We start from the raw sequence: 22,043 nt of genomic DNA, 5'->3' as shown, positions 1-22,043 counted from the left end.
TGACAACACTGGAACGGGAGACGACCTCAGTCAGTTAAGTGTTTTTTTTGTTGTACACCAGACGATGGAATTTTAGTGTTAAGTAGTAAACAACAAAGATGTTGTTGATCCAGTAACTGTTGTGTGCATCGTTCAACTTACAAAATTTTGTATAAAATACATAATTGAACCGTTAGGAACTTTTATATTAAACCCAAGTATCTTCTGGGTTCAGTCTTGGACCATATTAATGGATACTACAAAAAGATACAAATAATTGTATGTAGTATTCAGAAAATGTTAACTGTTCTTTACAAAGAAGTGCAAAATAACATGAATACTTACAGGGTTAAAATGGTTTAAGCCACCATATTGCATTAGTCATTATTAAAAATCTGTAGTGCATGCCATCAATGTAAATTTATGACACAGGACTTTTGAAGCAAACACACAAATACTAAATGTACACAGAGCAGTACTGAAGAGAAGATCCGAACCGTAAATTTTACTTTATAAAAAATGTTGATAAGTTCGTCAAAGATCTTTAAAAGAAAATTTTTGTTGTATGGTATAAAAATATCTCGATGACATGTTACTTGCTAATGTAGAGGACTAGACCATCTTTTGTAAACATGTTAGGTATAGTTTCACATGTAAAGAGAAAACGAAGTTTCTGTCTCCAGGCATAAGATAACATAGATGTTACAATGCGAGGTAGGAAACATTTGATAACCCTAATGTTAAACAGTATCATATTCATTGCATATACGTAATGAAATGCATGAGTATATTAACAAACGTCAATTATATCATAAACGTAATGGAAATCGCACCTGTAACATTAAAACAAGCTAAAATACAGTGCTCTTAAATGGGTTGAAATGTCACTCAGTGTTCATATGCATCCAGGTTATAGTAGTGAAACAATTACTGTCACATATCGACTATATTTAAAGGAAATCTTCATATGTTAACAAAGTTACATTACAGTGCGTAACTAGAAGCTTAGTATATCAGTAGTGCTAGTATCATAATGAAGGGGAGGCAATAAATAACAACAGTGTAACCAACCATGTACTGAAATTGGGCTTAAAGGAATATTGACAACACATGTATGTAGTAGTGGTAGCGATGAATAACATTATTTAAACAATGTAAACCTTAAGATAAAGGCATTAGGGGCTCAACCATTGAGTGTACATTTGGAAAGCATATAGAAAAAATTCTGCTCATAATCAATTAAAGTGATTGCTAAACAAAATACGTACTTGCATATGTACACACTTAAACACATTAGCTGGAATGTAGATATCAATACATATTGGTTATGTACATAACAGTATTTAACAACACAGTTTTAAGTGAAAAGAAATATGTGACCTGTTGTTCATTAAAATGAGAATTACATCTTGGGAGTACAAACGTACTTTAGGTGAGGACAACTTACTGACCAGAAGTCCATGTCAAATATAATAAAAGTTGAAAATAGAATTAATGAATGTTTAGCATATTCAGTGTAAAACAGCAGGACAGAAGTTACAAACATTTTATAAATGTTTATAATGAACAACTGTAATACACAGGATGTGGATAACAAACTATAACATAACTTATTTGTACTGCAATCGCGTAGTGAAGAATCCTGACAGGGGTATAAGAAAACTGTGTGCAATAAAAGTGTCATTAACATCAGGTGTTGGACTCCAGAAAAACTTTTTGGTCGGACGTACATTTGGAAAAGACCACGCTTATATGGCCCTAATTGGCGTGAAAATCCAAGAACGTGTTGCAATTTGTGAACAACGTAAAAATTCGTTGAGTCTACGAGAAGCATAGATCTGAAAATATCCGACTTTAGTGTGGTTTACATACTTTACAGCTACTTCTAGCAGTCGACTGGACCACTTTCATTTGGCTGCTTCACTACGTATTCAGCATTTGTCAGTTGAAATAATTCCTGCCAACTTCACTGTGTTGTTTCAATGACTCTTAACCACGTCACGCAGCGGGTACATCTTTCTCGCCATATTTGGCAGCCAAATATGTTATCTCTGGCGGTCCCCTCTCTGGATGACGTCGTCGCTGCCGTGTGCGGGGCGAGCAAGCCGTTTGCGAGTGTGTTATCCCTCGCTTATGGAATGGTGGGCTGCCACTGCCACACCTCGGCTTTGCACTGCACTCATGCCATTTAGCAACGTTAAAGCGGATGAAATGAGGAACTCTCGGGAATTTTATTATGCTGTACTTCGCGATGTTTATGACTGTTCTCGAGACGTCCCACTGAGAGTTATGAATGTCGTCACCTGACGGCGAAACTCCCGTAACTCAAAATACTGCAATTAGATGGTCTTCGTTTGCCTTCCCAGCCACGTTCGGTTCTCCAGTATGAGTTGGCGTCTGTGTATGATCTAATTCGGCTTCGAACGCTACCTCCAAGGAAGTCTCAGTACCATTGGTTCTGTAGGTGGTAGCGAGTGGTCATCCCAACCAGATATGATGCGTGAACTCTCTCGGTATTTTTCCGATCTCTAGACCGTAGTAGAATATGACGGAATACGGCCTGCTGATTTTACTTCCTCCTTGATAGTGTTGTTACGCCAACTCTCCATGAGGAGTTTTTGGCAGTTTTCACCGTGATTACGTTCATGACATTGCAATTCACTCTCCTTCCCGCACATTGCCGGGTTTGAATGATCTTCCCGAAGAATTTTATTTTCGGATTTGGCCTCTGATAGGAGATACGATAACGTATATGGTGCATGAAATGGTGCAAGGGGTCTACTTCCCACCCTCCATTAAGATCGGAAGAACTGTTTTAATTACCAAAAAGACGGGACGCTACTCAATTTTAGTCATAAAATAGTCGCACTGGCGATAAACAGCCGTCTGTCGGTTTTGCTCGCTGGCGTGGTCGCGCGTTATCAAAGCTGTCTTCTGGGTCGTACTCGCTTGCTGAATGTCGTGATCTCGACTGCCTCCTCTGTCCTTTTAACGGGAGGTCTACTTTCCATTGATTTTAATCGTGCGAGTGACGGGGTTAGTCAAGTTACTCTGTAGCGAGTGTTGACAGCTGTTGGTTTTAATGATGCTGCACGAAGGACGTTCACGTCTCTAGCTACTGGCATTCAGGCGTCTACTGATGTGAACGGCGGTCTCCCCCCGCCCCCATAGAAGTGTGTCGACGTGTAGTCCGCTATCTATGTCGTTACTCGAGCTTCTTCTGGAACCCATTTTGAGGCCCATAGCTGCTCGACTGGATGGCAGGTCGTTATTGGGCGAAAGGTTTATCGTTCGCGCGTGCGCCGTTGGCTTTACGGTGCTTCTTCCTTCTCGTGACGACATACCGATGCTCAAGGACTGTAGGATGCATTTTGTCGTGTTACGAGAGCACAGGTTAGCGACCGGAGACACTGATTACTCAGTGTGCGGGGATCTGACGCGGTTGAGGTTCCATGGGCTTTTGCGGTCGCCCGCAATCGATCGTTGGGTATTGTTATCGATTGTTGTCCGATGAAGATTGGTGGGTTAAACTGGACATCCGTCACGGACTGGATTCAGCGAGCGATCCTTAAACACTCGCGTCGCTCTCTCTCGTTACTTCATAACTTTCAGTCCTTGGAAACTTACGTGTTGTGTAAATCTTATTTTGTTGCCCAAATTTGTGCCTTTCCTGCGATGATGTCCCGAAAGTTACATCGATTATCTAGCAAGTTTATCTGGTGAAACCCTATTTTTCGAGTGCGTTATCCGGCTATGGCGCGACCCCTGTTGGAGGGAGGTTTTGGCCTCCCTGATGTTCGGGATGAGGCTTCTGATTTACTTCTCCGACGCACTACTTTTAAGTGTCTTTGCGTCCCCCAGTGAGTTATAGCTCGCCTTTTTGCCTGTCTCCGACCCAAGAGCTTAACCCCGCCAGTAGATGTTGGTAGGATAAATAATAAATTAAGGCATATTCGTGAACTTTTTTTTTATGTCTGTTACTTGAGGACTGAGCGGTTCTAGGCGCTTCGGTCTGGAACCGCGCGACCGCTACGCTCGCAGGTTCGAATCGTGCCTAGGGCATGGATGTGTGTAATGACCTTAGGTTAGTTAGGTTTAAGCAGTTATAGGGGACTGATGATCTCAGATGTTGAGTCTCATAGTGCTCAGAGCCATTTGAACCCAATCCGATCTCTCTGTAAAAATGCTAGTATGCCGCTGGACGTTTCCAAATCACGTTTCCTCTGTGGAGTCCCCATCACCAGACACAGAATGGAAGGTTGTTTGATCCAGTGTCAGTCTACCCCTGTGTTCTCGTGGTACCAAGTCGTTCATAACCTTGTCTCCATCAACGTTCGACTTTTTCGTATTGGACTGATGCAGTTGTTGCCATGAAACAGATACATATATGTCACCGCTCGGTCGCATGCGAACACAGTTATTGCAGTTGGCTCCGCCGACAATTGGCATTTCTTGCCAGGAGGACGGAAGCGACAATCTCCACTGACATTCTCCTGCGTCCCGATTCAACCTTGTTCCCCAGAACAGAGAACAATATAGTTGTGCGGCATATCGGGCTCTATGTTCATTACGTGGTGGGGAGCGGTTATCACCCGGACCCTTGTGCCTCCTTCCAGTATATGGTTTCTGCCCCATGGATAGGTTGCCACACTGTCATCCACTGTTTGCGAATATGCTGTATCTCGTCTTTAGTCGTCAAGGAGTTGGATGATGTGTAGAAATCCTTTACTGTTGGAATGTTTCATTCCTGTTACCTTGTTTTTGGTAAAATTGACAAAAAAAGTGGTGAGTTAAACTGGTCGTCGTGGAATTCTCATTACCGACCCCTTTCAGATGTATCTTTACACAGTTAATTTCATTTTTGTGGCTCTGTTAGACTTTTTGTTAAATAAAATATGGCGTTTCACTCTTCGATCGCTATTCTTTATTTTCAATTACCGGTGTCACAGACAGCGAACCGAGTGTTCTGTACGGACAAGTTACTCTGTAACTACAATATATGATCTGAAGATGGGCAGCTAGCCCGAAACCGGTAATTGAAAATAAAGAATAGCGATCGAAGACTGAAACGACATATTTTATTTATTGAACGATTGCTGAATTCCCATTGAGACAATCATGTCTAGTTTTGGTAGACCTTTTGTTGTTTAAGTAATGGAAAAATAAGTTATTGCAAGGTACGACTAAAAATGATACACTTTTTTTCTTTTTAAGTGGTGGAAGCCATGTAAGATTTTGTCCCACCATGTTCCTTCCTTTTTAGAGTAGCAAGTAAATTCAGATAAATAAAAATAAAAGATAAATAAAGAAAAGGGCAGTACTATGTGATAGTCCAGCGCAGTGACAGTCGGGGGGGGGGGGAGGGAGGAGGGGGGGGGATCGTGGTTAGGCCACGGCATGCGACCCTTGCCCATCTTGTCTCCTGCCAGCCTTAAGTTGCCCCTGTGTCCGTTCTTTCGCGCCGTTACAAGAAAAAAAAGAAAAAAATTAATATTGTCCAAGGTCCAAGAACTGAAAGGTAGCAGCGGGTGGTGTGTTCCTGGTTCGCACCCCACCGGATCCAAAACTTTCAGTATTAAGCTTCGCGTTTAATAATAAAAAAAATTGAGGAGACAGCGGTTCGAGTCCTGGTCAGGCACAAATTTTCAACTTTTCCCATTCATTTAAATGAATTCTTCCTGACAGCTAATGTCTTTAATTCCTTTGTGTCTTGATTCATAATGGCTGCAGGATCAAAATAACCGAAAGACGAAACACCAGATATACACTACTGGCCATTAAAATTGCTGCACCACGAAGATGACATGCTACAGACGCGAAATTTAACCGACAGGAAGAAGATGCTATCATATGCAAATGATTAGCTTTTCGGAGCATTCACACGAGGTTGGTGCCGGTGGCGACACCTACAACGTTCTGACATGAGGAAAGTTTCAAACCGATTTCTCATACACAAACAGCAGTTGACCGGCGTTGCCTGGTGAAACGTCGATGTGATGCCTCCTGTAAGGAGGAGAAATGCGTACCATCACGTTTCCGACTTTGATAGAGGTCGGATTGTAGCCTATCGCGATTGCGGTTTATCGTATCGCGACATTGCTGCTCGCGTTAGTCGAGATCCAATGACTGTTAGCAGAGTATGGAATCGGTGGGTTCAGGACGGTAATACGGAACGCCGTGCTGGATCCGAACAGCTTCGTATCACTAGCAGTCGAGATGACAGGCACCTTATCCGCATGGCTGTAACGGATCGTGCAGCCACGTCTCGATCCCTGAGTCAACAGATGGGGACGTTTGCAACACAATAACCATCTGCACGAAAAGTTCAACGACGTTTGCAGCAGCATGGACTATCAGCTCGGAGACCATGGCTACGGTTACCCTTGACGCTGCATCACAGACAGGAGCGCCTGCGATGGTGTACTCAACGACGAACCTGGGTGCACGAATGGCAAAACGTCATCTTTTCGGATGAATCCCGGTTCTTTTTACAGCATCATGATGCTCGCATCCGTGTTTGACGACATCGCGGTGAACGCACATTGGAAGGGTGTCTTCGTCATCGCCATACTTGCGTATCACCCGGCGTGATGGTATGGGGTGCCATTGGTTACACGTCTCGGTCACCTCTTGTTCTCATTGATGGCACTTTGAACAGTGGACGTTACATTTCAGATGTGTTACGACCCGTGGCTCTGAACACTATGGGACTCAACATCTATGATCATCAGTCCCCTAGAATTTAGAACTACTTAAACCTAACTAACCTAAGGACAGCACACAACACCCAGTCATCACGAGGCAGAGAAAATCCCTGGCCCCGCCGGGAATCGAACCCGGGAACCCGGGCGCGGGAAGCGAGAACGCTACCGCACGACCACGAGCTGCGGACTTACGATGCGTGGCTGTACCCTTCATGCGATCGCTGCGAAACCCTACACTTCAGTAGGATAATGCACGACCGCATGTTGCAGGTTCTGTACAGGCCCTTCTGGATACAGAAAATGTTCGACTGCTGCCCTGGCCAGCACATTCTCCAGATCTCTCACCAATTGAAAACGTCTGGTCAATGGTGGCCGAGCAACTGGCTCGTCACAATGCGCCAGTCACTACACTTGATGAACTGTGGTATCGTGTTGAAGCTGCATGGGCAGCTATACCTGTACACGCCATCCAAGCTGTGTTTGACTCAACGCCCAGGATTATCAAGGCCGTTATTACGGCCAGAGGTGGTTGTTCTGGGTACTCATTTCTCAGTATCAATGCACCCAAATTGCGTGAAAATGTAATCACATGTCAGTTCTAGTATGAATACTCGTTTATCATCTGCATTTCTTCTTGGTGTAGCAATTTTAATGGCCAGTAGTGTACAATTACAGCGAGGATGGCAGCTAATGTCTTCAATTCCTTTGTGTCTTGACACATTTTACAGAAAAAATCTGGGAAATGGAATATTTGTGAAACAATCGGATATACGCTGGTTGCAGGTACGGACGTCGCCCGCTGCAGTTGGCCTGCGTGGTGATGCATGTCGTCAGCAGGGTGGCGATGCTGTGCACGCCGTCTCTGCTCCCGCTGTTCGTCGTGGCGGAGTCGCTGGGGGTGGGCGTTGCAGGGGTCATGCTGGAGTCGGCGGTATCTGTAGGTGAGTAAGGGGAAACAATGTGTTGCAGCATCGAGAGAGCGACGTTTAGAAAAACCTTAAAAAGTATTTTTCATGGAAAGAACGGGAAACTACTCTGACAGAGGGCTTCTCCTGTTTCTTTACTCTTTTCTTCCTTGATAACTTTTCTCGAGCTTCCATCCGGGCCACGTGGTCATATGTCCAGGAGCTTCTAGCTGAGAACTACACTCATGCTCATAAATTAAGGATAATGCTGATACATGGTGAAACAATGCTCTGGTGGGCGGTTTGCGGGTTTAAATGACCTCGGGGTATGACCATGCGGGTTCAATTGACCTGCGGACGGCGCTCGGTGGCGTTGGCAGCAGTCCACATACACAGAGGTATGTTGGTGCATTTCAGAGTACGGGGCAGCGAGTAAGTGTGCAGACGTGTTCAGACGTGCTAATGGTGTGTTGAAAATGGCTCGAAAATCACATATTGATGACGTTATGAGGGGTAGAGTACTAGGGCGACTGAAGGCTGGTCAAACACAGCAGGTCGTATCACGGGCCCTCTGTGTGCCACAAAGTGTGATCTCAAGATTATGGCAACTATTCCAGCAGACAGGAAACGTGTCCAGGTGCTACAGTACGGACGTCCACAGTGTACAACACCACAAGAAGACCGACATCTCACCTTCAGTGCCCACAGACGGCCACGGAGTACTGCAGGTAGCCTTGCTCGGGACCTTACCGCAGCCACCGGTACAGTTGTCTCCAGACACACAGTCTACAGACGACTGAACAGACATGGTTTATTCGCCCGGAGACCTGCAAGGTGCATTCCCCTGACCCCTAGTCACAGGAGAGCCCGTAAAGCCTGGTGTCAAGAACACAGTACATGGTCACTGGAACAGTGGTTCCAGGCGTAATGTTCACGGACGCCCGGGTATAGTCTGAACAGTGATTCCCGCCGGGTTTTCATCTGGCGTGAACCAGGTACCAGATACCAACTCCTTAATGTCCTTTGAAAGGGATCTGTATGGAGGTCGTGGTTTGATGGTGTGGGGTGGGATTATGATTGGTTCACGTACACCCCTGCATGTCTTTGACAGAGGAACTGTAAGAGGTCAGGTGTATCGGGACGTCATTTTGCACCAGTATGTCCGTCTTTTCAGTGGTGCGTGCAGTGGGTCCCACCTACCTCCTGATGGATGATAACGCTCGGCCCCACCGAGCTGCCATCGTAGAGGAGTACCTTGAAACAGAAGATATCAGGCGAATGGAGTGGCCTGCCTGTTCTCCAGACCTAAACCCCCTCTTGGTCGACCTATTGCTACACGTCTTCAAACCCCTAGGACTCTGCAGGAGCTTCGACAGGCACTGGTGGAAGAATGGGAGGCTATACCCCAGCAGCTGCTCGACCACCTGATCCAGAGTATATCAACCCGTTGTACGACCTGTGTACCTGTGTATGGTGATCATATCCCATATTGATGTGGGGGTACATGCGCAGGAAACAGTGGCGTTTTGTTGCACGGTTTTCTCAACTTATCACCAATACTGTGGACTTACAGATCTGTGTCGTGTGTGTTCCATATGTGCCTATGCTATTAGCGCCAGTTTTGTCTAGTGCCACGTTGTGTGGCACCGCATTCTGCCTTTATCCTTAATTTATGAGCATGAGTGTAGTTGGCGAGGCACTGAATGTCGTCTGAACGCTGCTGCTGCCCTTATGTGGCCAAGCTACCTTTTGCGAAAACACTGCTACTCACTGCGGTGCCTTATATGGTAATTTTATCGTTGCGAGCCCACTCGAACCTTCCAGTGGCTGGGTTGCAAGCTGTGCTCAGCTGCAGAGCGGAGTCTTTATTAAGGGTGTTGTCAGTCTTTTATGATGCTACTCCAGAGACTATTTGTCAGTGTAATAACAGATGTCTCGTCGAATGCAATTCAGTGTACGTTTTCCGTTTTCTGCTGTCGGTGATTTCTCAGGATACCGCAGGCGGTAACACCTCTCGTGTTCCACAAGGCGCTGTTTAATGGTACGCACAGTGTATCCGACGTAAATGTGCCCACAACTAGACGGCATTGTACATACGCGTTGTGTGTCGGGAGGCTTTCATCGTCTTTCACATGCCTCAAGAGCTGTCGAATTTTTGCTGGAGCCATGAAGACCGAAACGATTTTATGCGCCTTTAGGAACCGGTTACTATTTCCTGTTACTGAGCCACAGAACGGCAAAAACCAAAGATTTTTCACTGCTCTTCAGGTGTCTTCTTGCTAATGTTCCTCCAGAAAGATGGCTTTCCAAATGTGTGGGTTAATGCAGCCGTTCTCCTTCAATACGTTGCGTACCTGGTTGAGCTCCTTTCACTGGTTACCAGCTCTTGAAACGAGCTCCGCACAATGTACCATTGTACTAAGTATAGAGCGTTTCTGCTTTGGGTGATGGTAGTTGGTACCTTTCAGATGCCGGTCGGTGTGAGTGGTTTTCTTCACTCTCGCTTCTTACATTCGTTTTTATGTGTATTGTACAGATCACTGATATTTCTGCTCCATGTTTGATCTATCTCTAAACGAGTGGATTATTGTTCATTATTAATTTCATTCTTCTATCTTTACTTTTTCCCGCGATATCCAGTGTTACCATAGCCTTTCTCTCCGCTCGTTCACATTTTTACTTCTTAGTAGCTGCTTAATTTCCGTGTATCTTTACCATACTGACATCAATACACGATCCACTGCTTGTCAGAACTTCTACCGTTTGGATTCTTCTTTCGTTTCTGATGCTATGGTCCCAGTCGTGCTTGCACGCAAGGTGAGTCCCACCACTACATAAAAATCTTCAGTCAGAGATCATCGCTTCTGGCGAGTGTGTGGACGTAAATTAAGTTGTAATACAATCAGCCCTTTTAGCAACTGCCCTTGCACCTGCATTGCAAGGAAAGTACCTTCACACCAGCCCAGAGAATTGTAGCGCGAAATGTTCAATCACTGGTACGTTCTGTTGATGAAACCGTTCAATGCGGACCAGACTCTTCGATATCAGGCTACAACAGCGCATTGTTCACGCTTGTCTTTGGTTTGTTTCTGGCAGAATTATCAATGTAAGCCATCAAATAGGCTGTTTCCATCATAACGATAACAGTTGTAAGGTAACATATTGTTTCACTCGTGGTAAAGGTGCAAGTACTAAAATGCAGTACCTGTGTTGTTATAATGCGCTGTGCAGTGTCCCTCAACATGCATGCGTATCTGGTGCAACACACACTGCAACGGTGGTCAGCAGTAAGAAATGTGGAACCATATTCGCATTTGCGAAAGTGACTAAACTACGTCTGCATTGTGCATTGGGGACAACGCTCACGTGGCCCAGACGGTCGAGGCGACCGCCAGCGTAAAGTGAGAGATCCGCTTTCGAGTCCCGGTACGACACAAGTTTTCATTGTCACCAATGCACACCGCACCCAAAGTTTAATCCTATTCGCAAATGCAGATAAGATATGAGTCGCTGAAAGCCAAAGTGGTAGAATTCAATTTTTCGCACGTTACGATGGAGCTGAATACCTGAGAAGGAATACGTTGTGTTTTAATCTCCGTAACTGCGATTTATTTATGAAACATAAATATGATGTCATACAATTAATGTGAGTTTGCAGTTTTTGCTCCCATTATGCACTTCTCTCTCAGAAATTCGGTTAAAATAATTGCATTATCGTTTTTAACCACCAGAATGTTACCTACTGAGTCTGTCTAATAGCTCAGCAATGCATCCTGTTTATTCTGTTTCACCGTATACACCATCTTCCTCTGCCAAAGCGTCAACATGTCCAGGTTCAGATTCCTGAGCCGAACTTGCAGATGTCAGTTGGTTGCACCGGGCGAATGTACGGGAGAAATGTGATCATGTCTTTCCTTTTTTGCCTCGGTGTCATTGTTGAGACTGATGTGTATTATGGTTTATGCATTTAATGTGAGACATCACTTCTTGACTCGTGTAGGTTTTAACCTAGACTTCAACATGGAGTGCACACTTCCCTTATAAAGACAATTTCTACTTTAATAGCAACTGGACATTACAGATCTAAAGAAACAAAACAATGCTGATACACTAGTGGCCATTAAAATTGCTACACCACGAACATGACGTGCTACAGACGCAAAATTTAACCGACAGGAAGAAGATGCTGTCATATGCAAATGATTAGCTTTTCAGAGCAATCACACAAGGTTGGCGCCGGTGGCGACACCTACAACGTGCTGACATGAGGAAAGTTTCCAACCGATTTCTCATACACAAACAGCAGTTGACCGGCATTGCCTGGTGAAACGTTTTGTGATGATTCGTGTAAGGAGGAGCAATGCGTACCATCACGTTGCCGACTTTGATAAAGGTCGGATTGTAGCCTATCGCGATTGCGGTTTATCGTATCAGGATATTGCTGCTCGCGTTAATCAAGAACCAATGACTGTTAGCAGAATATGGAATCGGTGGGTTCAGGAGGGTAATACGGAACGTCGTACCGGTTCCCAACGGCCTCGTATCACTAGCAGTCGAGATGACAGGCATCTTATCCGCATGGCTGTGACGGATCGTGCAGCCACGTCTCGATCCCTGAGTCAGCAGATGGGGACGTTTGGAAGACAACAACCATCTGCATGAACAGTTCGACGACGTTTGCAGCAGCATGGACTATCGGCTCGGAGACCATGACTGCGGTTACCCTTGACGCTGCATCACAGACAGGAGCGCCTGCGATCGTGTACTCAACTACGAACCTGGGTGCACGAATGGCAAACGTCATTTTTTCGGATGAATCAAGGTTCTGCTTACAGCATCATGATGGTCGCTGCCGTGTTTGGCGACATCGCAGTGAACGCACATTGGAAGGGTGTATTCGTCATCGCCATACTGGCGTATCACCCAGCGAGATGCTATGGGGTGCCATTGGTTACCCGTCTCGGTCACCTCTTAATCGCATTGACGGTACTTTGAACAGTGGACGTTACATTTCAGATGTGTGGCTCTACGTTCATTCGATTCCTGCGAAACCCTACATTTCAGCAGGATAATGCACGACCGCATGTTGCAGGTCCTGTACGGGCCTTTCTGGATACAGAAAATGTTCGACTGCTGCCCTGGCCAGCACATTCTCCAGATCTCTCACCAATTGAAAACGTCTGGTCAATGGTGGCCGAGCAACTGGCTCGTCACAATGCGCCAGTCACTACTCTTGATGAACTGTGGTATCGTGTTGAAGCTGCATGGGCAGCTGTACCTGTACACGCCATCCAAGCTGTGTTTGACTCAACGCCCAGGATTATCAAGGCCGTTATTACGGCCAGAGGTGGTTGTTCTGGGTACTCATTTCTCAGTATCAATGCACCCAAATTGCGTGAAAATGTAATCACATGTCAGTTCTAGTATAATATATTTGTCCAATGAATACGCGTTTATCGTCTGCAATTCTTCTTGGTGCAGCAATGATAATGGCCAGTAGTGTAGTTTGTGGCACTGTTACAATGCCTTTTAGATTTTAGAGCGGAAACAAACGAGCAAAAAAATTACATGTTGCCTCACCGCTTCAGCTATACCACTATTCCCGCGAACACACTTCACTATGGCGTGAGAGGAAGAATATGCTGGGAGATCTCAAGTGGCCCAATTGCGAGTTATTGTTACTCCACCCTACCGCAACAAATTTCCATGCATTATGAGTAAACTGAGTGTTATAACTCAGAACTAATTTTTTTTTACCTAGACCACTTTGGTTCTCAGCGGCTCATGTAAAGGTACAAGTAGACACAAATTGTGTAACAATTTTATTTATCTGAAAACACCGGTTGATGAGTTCAATTTATAACTGTTGCTGAAACAATCATCCACTAGGAGCGCTACAGACACGACACAGGACGTAGTTCTGTCACACACCTAGAACCCTCTACGTGTTATGCTCTGGATACAATACATTTCAGTTCTAAAACATCCACCAGTGCAAGATACGCGGTTACAATAACAAATATTAACCATTCTAGAGCTATACAGGGTGGTCCATTGATAGTGACTGGGCCAAATATCCCACGAAATAAGCATCAAACGAAAAACTACAAAGAACGAAACTTGTCTAGCTTGAAGGGGAAAACCAGATGGCGCTATGGTTGGCTCGCTAGATGGCGCTGCCATAGGTCAAACGGATATCAACTGCGTTTTTTAAAAATAGGAACCCTCATTTTTATTACATATTCGTATAGCACGCAAAGAAATTTTTTCGCTTTGTGATAGATGGTGCTGTAATTGTCACAAACATATGGCTCACAATTTTAGACGAACAGTTGGTAACAGGTAGATTTTTTAAATTGAAATACAGGACCTAGGTACGTTTGAACATTTTATTTCAGTTGTTCGAATGTGATACATGTACCTTTGTGAACTTATCATTTCTGAGAACGTATGCTGTTACAGTGTGACTCTCCAGTGGATGGATGGAAGAAGACAAGGGCTGCAGATGGAAATGTTAATGACTTATAAAGGTCTGTGTGCTACACTGAAGTGTGAAGGGGCAGTAGTATTCAAGCAGAAAATGTGCAGTTGTGCCAGTAACTTTCTGCGATCTTTACTACGGCCAACAACGATTGTTCCACCTCGCAAAGGATTACGAGCAATGACATCACTTAAGATTTGAAGATGTGAGGGAGCTGAAAAAACGAATGCAAACAATATGTTCTGAGACACTTCATCATCAGGAGGGAGGCGAAATGCCTTTACCCACGTCCACAGCCTCAAAAGGTGTATAAAAAGCACAAGTTCGCTACATAGAGTGTCCAGAACATATGTGCAAACTCCCCCCGACACCTAGTCACAGGTAACACGATTCTTACAATGTCCCTGGTATTCATGAAGGGCCAGAGCCTGAGTTACTGGAAACCAAGTCTACTGAAGGGCATTCCAGAAGGCAGGCGAAGAGCAAAGAGAGTAAAAGATGGCATAGCACAGCCAGGTGATGGAAAATACCGCTACAATTCCACTGGAGAATAATGTTGTCAATGTACTGTGAGGCACATTACGCACTAGGACCACCTGCTACCACTGGTTGAGAGGTTATGCCATCAATATACTTAGGTTCTGGGTTCCATTGTGTGCTGCGACCTGGGGCATCAGGGGCTGTTTCCGCCACAGGAGTGGAACAGATGGGATCTAGTGGCATGGGGGACACAGGAATCTCCTTCTTGGAGGAGTTCGCCTTATCTTCCTCTCCTTGAAGGATATGGATGATATTGTGACCTCACTGAATCAGTTTCTGGTAATGATGGCGATGACAAAGCCCTGCAACCAGCAGCCTCTGGTTTCGTCAGCCAGTGGCCGAGCGGTTCTAGGCGCTACAGTCTGGAACCGCGCGACCGCTACGGTCGCAGGTTCGAATCCTGCCTCGGGCATGGATATGTGTGATGTCCTTAGGTTGGTTAGGTTTAAGTAGTTCTAAGTTCTAGGGGACTGATGACCACAGCAGTTAAGTCCCATAGCGCTCAGAGCCATTTGAACCAATTTTTCGTCAGCCACTGGCTGGTGTCTGGTTATAGAAGAGCAGAAATCTTGCAAGGAAATGTCCCAAGCGACGTATTCCGGGCGAGAGAAACTGGAGGAAGATGGTTATTTTGCCTAGCTGGGAGGTGGAGACTAATATACCCACTAGGTGGGAAGCCATTGATCCTGAAGTAGGTGTGGGGGATGCAGCAAGAGGAGAGCCCCCAACCATCAGGAGGCAAACATAGTCGAACGGCCTTTAGGCGCTACTGTAGGAGGCATAACCGGTGGGAGTACCACCGTCAAAGGTGGTGACGTTGTTGTAGCTGTAGCATATGACATTGTTATACATACTGACCACTCGTACTTGCCCTGCTTGACAAGTTAGTTTGGCCAGAGTCTTATATTCTTATAATTTCTGTTCTATCAAGAAAATGATGCAATCTGTCGAGCAGGGAGAGTGGTGCTTTCCACAGGTGACACTTATGGGAAGGAGGGACACAAGGAGCATTTGGATGCAGCAGTCGTCCACAATCTCTACAGATGGGGCTAGCATGGCAATGTGAAGGCATGTGGCCGAACATCAAACACTTGAAGCACCACATGGGGGGCGAGAGGGATAAACATTCGGTTCCACATCGCATTGTTGTACCATCACCATGACCTTTTAAGGCAATGGATCACCCTCAAAGGCCAAGGTGAAGGCACTGGTAGCGATCCTATTGCACGTTGGCCCCCTATGGACATGACAGTCAATGTGTACACCCCATCACTCCAAGTTGACGGGTCACTCATCGTCAGATTGTAAGAGCAGGTCTCATTGGAAAATGATGCCCTGAACCATATTCACACTAGTATGGGGAGTGTGGGGAATTACAATCACCGGTGACAAGTGAGCAGCGTCTGTGACTCGGTGGGCGATGTTGCTTCGATAAAAACTGACTGACTTTTCATTTTATAGATTTCTGCCACGTCCCCAGGTTGTATTCTATGTTCTCCACAAAGAACAAGGGTTTCGTGGCCAAGAAGGAATCTCTGTTAGTCCTTGGGCAAAATGAGTAATAGGGGAGCATTTCTCTGCTTGCTGCTAAGCCCATTGTTTCTCCCACAGCGTAGCCAGATAATGGAACATTTTAGGGTTGCATCTCTCTGCATTAAACGAGGACGCTCTCCCACAGAGACTGCTGGAGTCATATGGCCACCTGCAGGAGATAACTTCATCTGCTTCATTTGTGGCTCATCTGCCATGGTGCCTCCCACACTGAACGTAGGCTTTCCCAATGGGCATCACCTAGCCACAGCAATGGCTACTGGGTCACTAATCAGTTGCTTGGAATCCTCCTGGTCCTGTCATGATGGGCACATACTCCTTGGCATACATGGCAAGTCTTCACCTCAGGCAACAACAGTGTGATCCCTGCGTAGTTAGGGGGTACCACAGCGCAGGTTCTTGACAACCCCTCCCCCACAATGGGATGGCTGCTGTGGTGGGTATTGGGTGTACTACATTATTAAATGGAAGGGTGTAGGATGGAAAGGCACAAAGGTGGAGCATACACCACATTGGTCAATGTTCCCTGCAAGATCTGCACTTCTCAAAAATTTTGAAAATTGGTGACAGGTCAAACGCGACAATGGAGACCATATATTTATTTAATGAAAAGTTGCAAAGAAACGTCGGAAGTACAGACTCGAGTCCCAAATCATAAACCAGGTCCAAGAAGTGTCTGCGCCAAGAAAACCATCTGACGGAGAGTCAGAGGGGGGGAAAGTGATAGTGGAAGTATAAGCTTAGAGCACGGACAGAAGAATTGCTGCAAAGGCTTGGACCCTGTGCCAGCCAAGTACGTACTCACAAAATGGTAGCGCCATGAGGTAGAGGGTGGGGGGGAATTTTATAATGTGATGTTGATATAATACGCAGTGATTTTTACATGTGCAAGACTTGTGAGGTAAAACATCACACATATATCAGTTCATACATACATTTTATAAGAATGTGGAGAGATGACCTGGTAATGATGGCCCATTGTTCTCACCATCATAAACTCTCAGTCCCCTTTTGTTTAGTCACCTGCACTGGCAATTATTGCGTTGGTAGGGCACCATTGGTTCGCTTTGTCAGTGTCTTACCTGTGCGACATGAAACGAACAAAGAAAACAACACTTTAGTACAAACGTCATACGCAGAGCACGTAGTTAAATAATACACTTTAATGCTTGCCTGGTGTGTTGGTCAAGCAGGAACTAAGGATGGTGCATTTCGCTAATACCTGGAACACCATTTATTCCTCACCCTAAGCCGAGTGACCTTAAGTTTGATTTTAGAACAAAGATTTGATTCATTTTTTAACGATACTGACTCTCTTCTCAGTGCAGACTGACGGCGTCGATAACTAGTCGTTTCACAAATTCATCCCCTTTACATTAATAGTGGTAATGAATGACTAACATCCGTTTGCCACTTACTTTGTGACGTTTATTGTTGCTTAACAAAGTTTTTAATAATGTTTTCTAGATAAATCTACTTTAAAACTCCCATAAAATTAAGTTTCATGTACCTCTCCACTGAGTGTCTTTAACATTAGTTAGCCTTCGAACTCTCTCTCTATCTTATAGAGATACACGAGGCAATATTAACTGTATGACTTAGAAGATAGATTAATGAAAGGTGAACTACGTTTGTAGCATTTGTAGACTTAGAAAAACTTTTGAGAATGCTGGGTGGAATACTCCCTCTAAATATCTGAAGGTAGCAGGGGTAAAATACAGGAAGTGAAAGGCTGTTTACAACTTGTACAGAGACTAGACGGCAGTTATAAGAGACGAGGTGCATGAAATGGAAGTAATGGTTCAGAAGGAAGAGAGAGAGGGCTGTAGCCCATCGCCGATGTTATTCAGTCTGTACAATGTGCAATCAGTAAAGTAAACCAAAGAAAAATTTGCTGTAGGAATAAAATTTCAGGGAGTAGAAATAAAGACTTTGAAGTGTGGCGATGATATTGTAATTCTATTAGAGACAGCAAATGACTTGCAAGAAGAGTTGAACGGAACTGGCAAGGAGGATATAAGATTAATATCAACAAAAGCATAGCAAGGATGATGGAATATAGTCGGATTAAATCAGGTGATACTCAGGAAATTAGATTAGGAAACGAGACACTTATAGATTGGTTTCGCTATATGGCAGAAAAATGACTGATGATGGCAGAAGAAGGAGTTAAAAAACCTAGATTGTCAACAGCAAGCTTTCTGAAGAATATGCGTTCAAGTGTTAGGAAGTCTTTTCTGGAAGTATTTATGTGGAATGTAGCTATGAATGGAAGTGAAACGTGGACAGCAAACAGTTTAGATAAGAAGAGAACAGAAGGTTTTGAAATGTGGTGCTACAGAAGAATGCTGAAGGACAGACGATCAGATCACGTAGCCAATGAAGAGGTGCTGAATCGAAATAGAGAGAAAAGAATTTATGACGGAACATCATTAGAAGAAGAGATAGTTGACAGAACACATTATGAGACATCAAGGGATCACCAATTTAGTATTGGAGGGACGTGTGGGAGGCAAAAATTACAGAAGGAGACCAAGAGAAGAATACAGTAAAAAGATTCAAGAAGATTCACAAGGATGTAAGTTGCAGCAGTTATTCGGAGATGAATACTTGTGACTTCACATAACAAAATTACGAGAATGTTGCATAAGCAATGTCTGTCATACACTGAAGAATCATCATTCTTTCATACCTTAGAACGGCCATGTTTAGTCTCTATTAGTGCTGAGTGATTTTTACATTCCATAATTTAATATTTCTTTACACGAAAAAAACAAGAACAAAATAATAACATTTTAGTACACACATCATACACAAAATACGTAAATAAATAATACACTTTTCTTGACTAGCTAATTTGACTGAAGGGGAAACTAAGGACTGTACAGTACACTAAAATCTGCAGCAGCACAAAATGGCACTCTAACAAAGTCACATACGGCTAAGGGTATGCTCAATCTGAAGCAGGTACTGTCTTATTCTGTATCCTTGGTTTCCTTTGAACTAACTTAACTCTGTTAACTGTAGGGAGCCGCTTACCTCCAAACTACAGCGCATCATGGAACTGACGCATAAAGAAACCACCCTGGGTACTACTAGTTTAGATTTGTAGACACACTCTTGTAAGATGGCAAGAACTATGCCCCTTACATGAAGTCATTAAAGATCACCTAACTCACGTTGAGTGAACAGTAGGGCTGAACAAAATGACTGACAAGGCACAAAGCATCTTGTAGAGGGTATAGTATGGATGTAGTTGAATAATTAATGTCGGGTGATGGTTTTAAAGTAATTCACACGATATGAAAACTTTACTGGACGCTAGTTTACCCCAGGGAAGTATTTGACCGTGGCCGGCCGGGGGAGCGTCTAAGGGAAGAGACAGTAGGCAGCTTAGGGCGGCTCAAGCTCTGAAAAAGTGGTAATGGTGCACGGCCTCCAGCCATCTTAAGATGAGTGACAGTGAGTGGGTGGTTGACCCCGACTCTATGCTGGTGTACCGGGAAACAGACGGAGAACTTGTACGCCTATTGATAAATGTCTGTCATCCCGTTTTCTGTGAAACATGCGACAAAGCCACGCAAAGCTATGGTGGAGCGGTCAACAGAGGTCAATATGCGTGTTCGTGACTATAGCAACTTCACGCTGAATTCACAATCCCCAGAGCATGAAGTAAATTAGGTGAAGAGCGACAGCATGAAATACACTGGCCTCCGATATGAACGTAGGACCAAGGTATTTGAAGTACTCTCCTGGGAGTCTGAATTACAGAAAACTTGGTGTTTGTGCAGACGCTAGCCTTGATGGGTGGCCTGGGTGGAGCTAAATAGAAGACGTTGAGAGGAAGGGAAATTTTGTGGGAATTTGTTCACTTCCCAGAGCAGGCATTGGTCGGCACTGGGAAGCGACGCATAATTAACGCGACTTGCGCTGCAATTGGCATAAGTGATTTTGCTGGAGGGGAAACCGAGGCGAAGAGCGGACTGGCAGAAGTCTCAGTAGAGGTCTTCCGTTCCCAGCTTGCCTAGAGTGCAGATGTGGCATTCTTTACTCAGCTTGCCTGAGAAGGAGTGAGCATCTCTGCAGTTTAGGACTTAGCAAATGGAACGATTGAGCTTGGAGATAGAAAGTTTTGGTTCAGCTATGTACTGAGCAAGATATCTAGGAGTGAATAGACGAGCGCAGCCTTGCAGCACCACGAGGTTGGCCGACGTCCACACAACGACGACGCTCCGCTACGCTGTATTCGGTGATATATTGCGCCCGCCCCGGCCACTGATTATTTTGTTGGATCACGTCGGCAAAGTTTCCACGAGGGTTTCATGGGCCATGTACTGTAGAATTCTTCACGCACTTCGCATTATGCCTGGGTCAGTCGATAGGAATTACTTTTGAGTTGTCGAGCTTTACTCCACGCAAACGCAATTTATTACCACTGCCTGGTAGGAGAGTCATGTAATGTGATGATTGAAGGTCGTGAATTAAAATAAATTTGTGATTATCGACTGCATCTGTTTTCAATCAAGTAGTTGAAATCCCAAGTCACTGTCTTAATTAATTTTATGTTCAGCATTCAATAGCTGCATATAACATCAATATGCACCCATTTTTAATTAAAAGTGATCAATTCTGAATCAATTAATGTCAACACTGCCACCGCAGTTCAATCAGGAGTCACAGGGCCTTGTTACTTTCTTTGCGTTATCCGATATTGCGGCAGTTTTGCGCTCTCTGTTGATCTGTTAGTCAATTAGCTGGGGTGAACACACGCCAAAACCAGATAAGTGACGTATGGGGTGTTACACTCCCAACAATTTAGCCACAAGTATGAAAATATGTCGCAAAACATATGTCCCTAGCCCCCTGAAGCAATTTCAGTATGTCAACTGACTACTTCGAATAATAAGAGCACAACTTTCATCACTTTCAAAACACGCAGTTTCATGTTGTGACATGTGAGATGAGTGCATAGAAATTTGCCTGTAATCGCATTATAATAACAATACGCACAAGGTTCCTGTCAGCTGCTTTCTGTTCTCTAAAGCTGTTTTTATTTTTGTGCTTTGTTGGTAATATGAAATTTCTCCGAGGCAATTTATATGATCTCTTCATTATATGTTAATCTGATCGAACTCTGGTTTTGGTCGTATAATATTTTTCTCTATAAATTTAATGTATATGTTATGTAACCTTAAGCTGTATGTGGACTCAGTACTATTCATTTGTTTTGTTGTAACGCTAAGTGTTGCATTTTATTTGTAAATGTTAGTGTACACGGTAATATGGAAGTGTATCACGTGAAATAACTTAAAATAAAAAAGCGTGACATTTTAAATTTAGTTATTAAATAAGATGCTGATTTTGATATTTCAGGAACGGAATTGACGGGTATCAGAAACCGCTCTTGTATCAATTGCATGGCATGCATTGGTATACCTATAGGACTGGTGTCCGCCTGCTTGTGTGTTCAGATGTTTCCCAGCTGGAAGCACTCCTTGCTTTTTGCAGTACTGTGCTGCCTTATATTACTACTCTTCTGCGGGTAAGATGATGGGTATTTACGAAGGCCTGCTAATAGGCGATTTGAGATTTAATATTACGAGTAAGTTGAAAACGTAAGTAATGTCAGACTTACTTGTTGTTGCAGAGGTATCAACTGATATGCTATATCGATGCCTCTTCTTATGTGTGTGTGTAATAAATGATACTTACTCTTCTGAAACTCGTTTTTTGTGGACAAGGTATAGAGGTGCATCTATCAAGGAACATCGAGCACCCTTTTTTATGCTGATGTCGGGGGCCACGTGTTGTGGCGTGACAACGAAATCGTTGACGAGCCGTTATCATTCATGACCGCTGAATCATCGCCGACGTGCACATATC

The 22,043-nt window shown here is 44.3% G+C and overlaps 1 protein-coding gene across 1 annotated transcript in view; it reads left to right on the top strand.

Moving 5' to 3' along the window:
- LOC126252155 (solute carrier family 22 member 7-like) overlaps positions 1 to 21,820 on the top strand; it is a 128,695-nt gene extending 106,875 nt beyond the window's left edge. The window contains exons 4-6 of the mRNA XM_049953023.1: positions 7,467 to 7,624; positions 21,534 to 21,702; positions 21,808 to 21,820. Of these exons, the coding sequence (XP_049808980.1) occupies positions 7,467 to 7,624; positions 21,534 to 21,702; positions 21,808 to 21,820 (340 nt within the window). The remainder of the gene's footprint in view (positions 1 to 7,466; positions 7,625 to 21,533; positions 21,703 to 21,807) is intronic.
- Positions 21,821 to 22,043: the final 223 nt, after the last annotated feature.

Source organism: Schistocerca nitens, chromosome 4, assembly GCF_023898315.1.
Source record: "Schistocerca nitens isolate TAMUIC-IGC-003100 chromosome 4, iqSchNite1.1, whole genome shotgun sequence".
Lineage (NCBI taxonomy): Eukaryota > Metazoa > Arthropoda > Insecta > Orthoptera > Acrididae > Schistocerca > Schistocerca nitens.
Note: the sequence above shows the minus strand (reverse complement) of the source record. Positions and strands in the feature narration are given on the sequence as shown.